General features: G+C 33.4%; 1 protein-coding gene across 1 annotated transcript; it reads left to right on the top strand.

Annotated features, from left to right (window-relative positions):
* Positions 1-999: 999 nt before the first annotated feature.
* On the top strand, positions 1,000-2,862 carry LOC142597664 (uncharacterized; the record flags this gene model as incomplete). The annotated part of the gene is made up of 2 exons (XM_075732690.1): positions 1,000-1,194; positions 1,669-2,862. Coding segments are annotated over 2 exons (1,389 nt in total), but the record flags the coding sequence as incomplete, so codon positions are not given.
* Between the last annotated feature and the right edge of the window lie 288 nt (positions 2,863-3,150).

The following is a 3,150-nucleotide window of genomic DNA, read 5'->3' as shown; positions in this document are numbered from 1 at the left end:
ACAATCAATACAGAAACAAAAATGAAAATATTAAAAAAACCAAAAAGAAAAGAATCGATCACCGAAGTTCCAGAAACAAGTGATAAAGAAGTGATTGAAGAAATCCAAACCGAAATCTTCGAAGAAATCATTGAATTGCCTAAAGATGATGAAGAAAAACCAGACGAAATTATTGAAACAATCGAAATGACACCTGAAGGTGAAAAGAAGATTGTGAAAAAGATCAAAAAAGTAAAGAAACCAAAAGAGGGTAAATTAGAAGACATGAAACCAGAAATCAAAGATACAAAACCAACAGAAGAAGTAAAACCGATCCAGGAAGATACAACTGAACAACCTGAAGAAAAAGAATTGATTGAAACAACAGAAGTATTCGAGACAATCGAAATGACACCTGAAGGTGAAAAGAAAATTATCAAAAAGATCAAGAAAACAAAGAAATCGAGAGTAACTGATGAACCAGAAATAAAAGAATCTCATGAAGATGATATCCAACCAGAAGATGAGTCTAAAATCGATACAAAAACAAAAAAGAAAATATTGAAAAGGCCAAAACGAAAAGAATCGGTTACTGAAGTAAACGAAACAGATGATAAAGAAATAACGGAAGAAATCCAAACCAAAATCTTTGAAGAAATCATAGAATTGCCCAAAGATGCGCAAAAACCGAATGAAATTATCGAAAACATTGAGGAAACACAAGAAGGTGATAAAAAGATTGCCAAAAAAATCAAAAAAGTAAAGAGACCAAAGGAAGAAAAGCCTGTTGAAGAAGAATCGGAACCTCAAATCGAAACTAAAGAAACAACAGAAGAACAGAAAACAATTTCTGAAGAAATCACTGAACAACCAAAAAAAACAGAAATGATTGAAACCACCGAAGTTATCGAAACCATTGAGGAAACACCTGATGGTGATAAAAAGATTGTCAAAAAGATTAAAAAAGTCAAAAAACCAAAAGAGCAACCACTCGATGAAGAATCGAAACCAGAAATCGATCATGAAAAATCAATCGATGAAGATAAACCGATTATCGAAGAGATTACTGAACAGCCTGTTGAATCAGAAATGATTGAAACAACCGAAGTAATCGAAACCATTGAGGAAACACCTGAAGGCGAAAAGAAAGTTGTCAAAAAAATCAAAAAAGTCAAGAAACCGAAATTAGAAAAAACCATTTATGAACCAAACGAAGTCATCGAATTGATTGACATTTATGAAGTTGTTGAATCAATTCCTGCAATTGAACAGGTTGATGGCAAAAAGAAAAAAGTTCATAAAATCAAGAAAATTAAAAAACCAGAAGATCAGCAACCGATTGAATATGAAGAAAAACCAGATGATCAGATAATTTTGGATTCAGAAGACAAACCAGAAAAAGTAATACGCAAAATCAAAAAGGATAAAAAACCAAAAGAAAAATCAAATGAAGAAGTGGTATCCGAACAACCAAGTGCAACAGATATAACTGAAACAACGGAAATCATGGAAACTGTTCAAGAAATTGAAACTCCAGAAGGCAAGAAAAAACTTGTCAAAAAGGTAAAGAAAACAAAGAAAATTGACGAAACAAAACCAACAGATGAAATAAAACCAGACGAAACAATCGAATCAATAGAAGAGATTGAAACATCAGAAGGTAAAAAGACAGTCCTCAAAAAGATAAAGAGATCCAAAACCAAATTGGAAAAAGAAGAAAGTGAACCAGACATCGAATCCGAAGTTGGCGTGGAAACCAAGAAAAAGTTGGTTAAAAAATTAACAAAACCAAAAGAACCAACAGCAGAATTACATGAAAAACCTGAACAAAAAGAAATTACAGAAGAAACGACAGTCATTGTGACTGAGGAAATCATCGAACTTCCCGATGAAGAACAAAAACCAGAAGATGAAACGAAACTCGTTGAAGAAAAACCGAAAAAGAAGAAAGTCATCAGACGAAAATCCAAACCAGATGCTTTGGAAACTAAACCCGATGAAGAGACGAAAATTATCACTGAAGAAATGATTGACTTGAAACCAACAGATGAAATTTTGGAAGAAAAAGCTCCAGAAGATGAAATTCAACCAGACATTGAATCAGAAGTTGATGTTGAAACAAAGAAAAAATTGATAAAAAAATTAACAAAACAAAAAGAACCAACAGCTGATTTACAGGAAGCTGAGGAAAAAGAAATAACCGAAGAAACAACAGTCAATGTCACCGAGGAAATTATCAAACTTCCTGATGAAGAGCAAAACCCAGAGGAAGAAATTCCAGAAGAGAAATGCGAAGAAGGTAAATCGAAAAAACCTTCAAAGAAAAAAGTCATCAGACGAAAATCCAAACCAGATGCTTTGGAAACTAAACCCGATGAAGAGACGAAAATTATCACTGAAGAAATGATTGACTTGAAACCAACAGATGAAATTCTCGAAGAACAAGCTCCAGAAGAAGAAATTCAACCTGACATTGAATCCGAAGTTGGAGTTGAAACAAAGAAGAAATTGGTTAAAAAATTAACAAAACCAAAAGAACCATCAGCTGATTTACATGAAGCTGAGGAAAAAGAAATTACCAAGGAAACTACAGTCACTTTGACCGAGGAAATCATCGAACTACCTGATGAAGAAGGTGAAAAATCCGAAGATGAAACTAAACCCGTTGAAGATAAACCGAAAAAGAAAAAAGTCATCAGACGAAAATCTAAACCAGATGTGAAGGAAGAAGAGAAACTAGAAAAACCTTCAGAAATGGCAGAGGAAGAAAAAGTTGTGGATAAATTGAAAGATGAAAAAAGACCATCAAAGAAAATCAAAAAAGATAAGAAACCTGAAGATGTAACAGGCGAATTACAACCTGGAGTTGAAACTAAAAAAGTAACCGAAACATTTGAAAAAACTTCACCCGAAGAAACGACAGAACAACCTGGTGAAATTGAAAAAACCGAATCGGTTGATATTGAAATCACTACAGAAGAAATAACCAAAGAGAAAAAGAAAGGCGTCAAAAAAATAAAACCAAGACGACAAGAAGATATTGTGAAAGGTGAAACTAAACCTGATGATGAAGTTGTCGAAGAGGAAGATAAACCTGAAAAAGAAGAGGAGAATGTAATTGAAGGAAAAGACGAACCTATAAAACCTGAAGACGAAACCAAGCCTGAAATT

The sequence above is a fragment of the Dermatophagoides farinae genome, chromosome 7, assembly GCF_024713945.1.
Source record: "Dermatophagoides farinae isolate YC_2012a chromosome 7, ASM2471394v1, whole genome shotgun sequence".
In the NCBI taxonomy this organism is placed as follows: domain Eukaryota; kingdom Metazoa; phylum Arthropoda; class Arachnida; order Sarcoptiformes; family Pyroglyphidae; genus Dermatophagoides; species Dermatophagoides farinae.
Note: the sequence above shows the minus strand (reverse complement) of the source record. Positions and strands in the feature narration are given on the sequence as shown.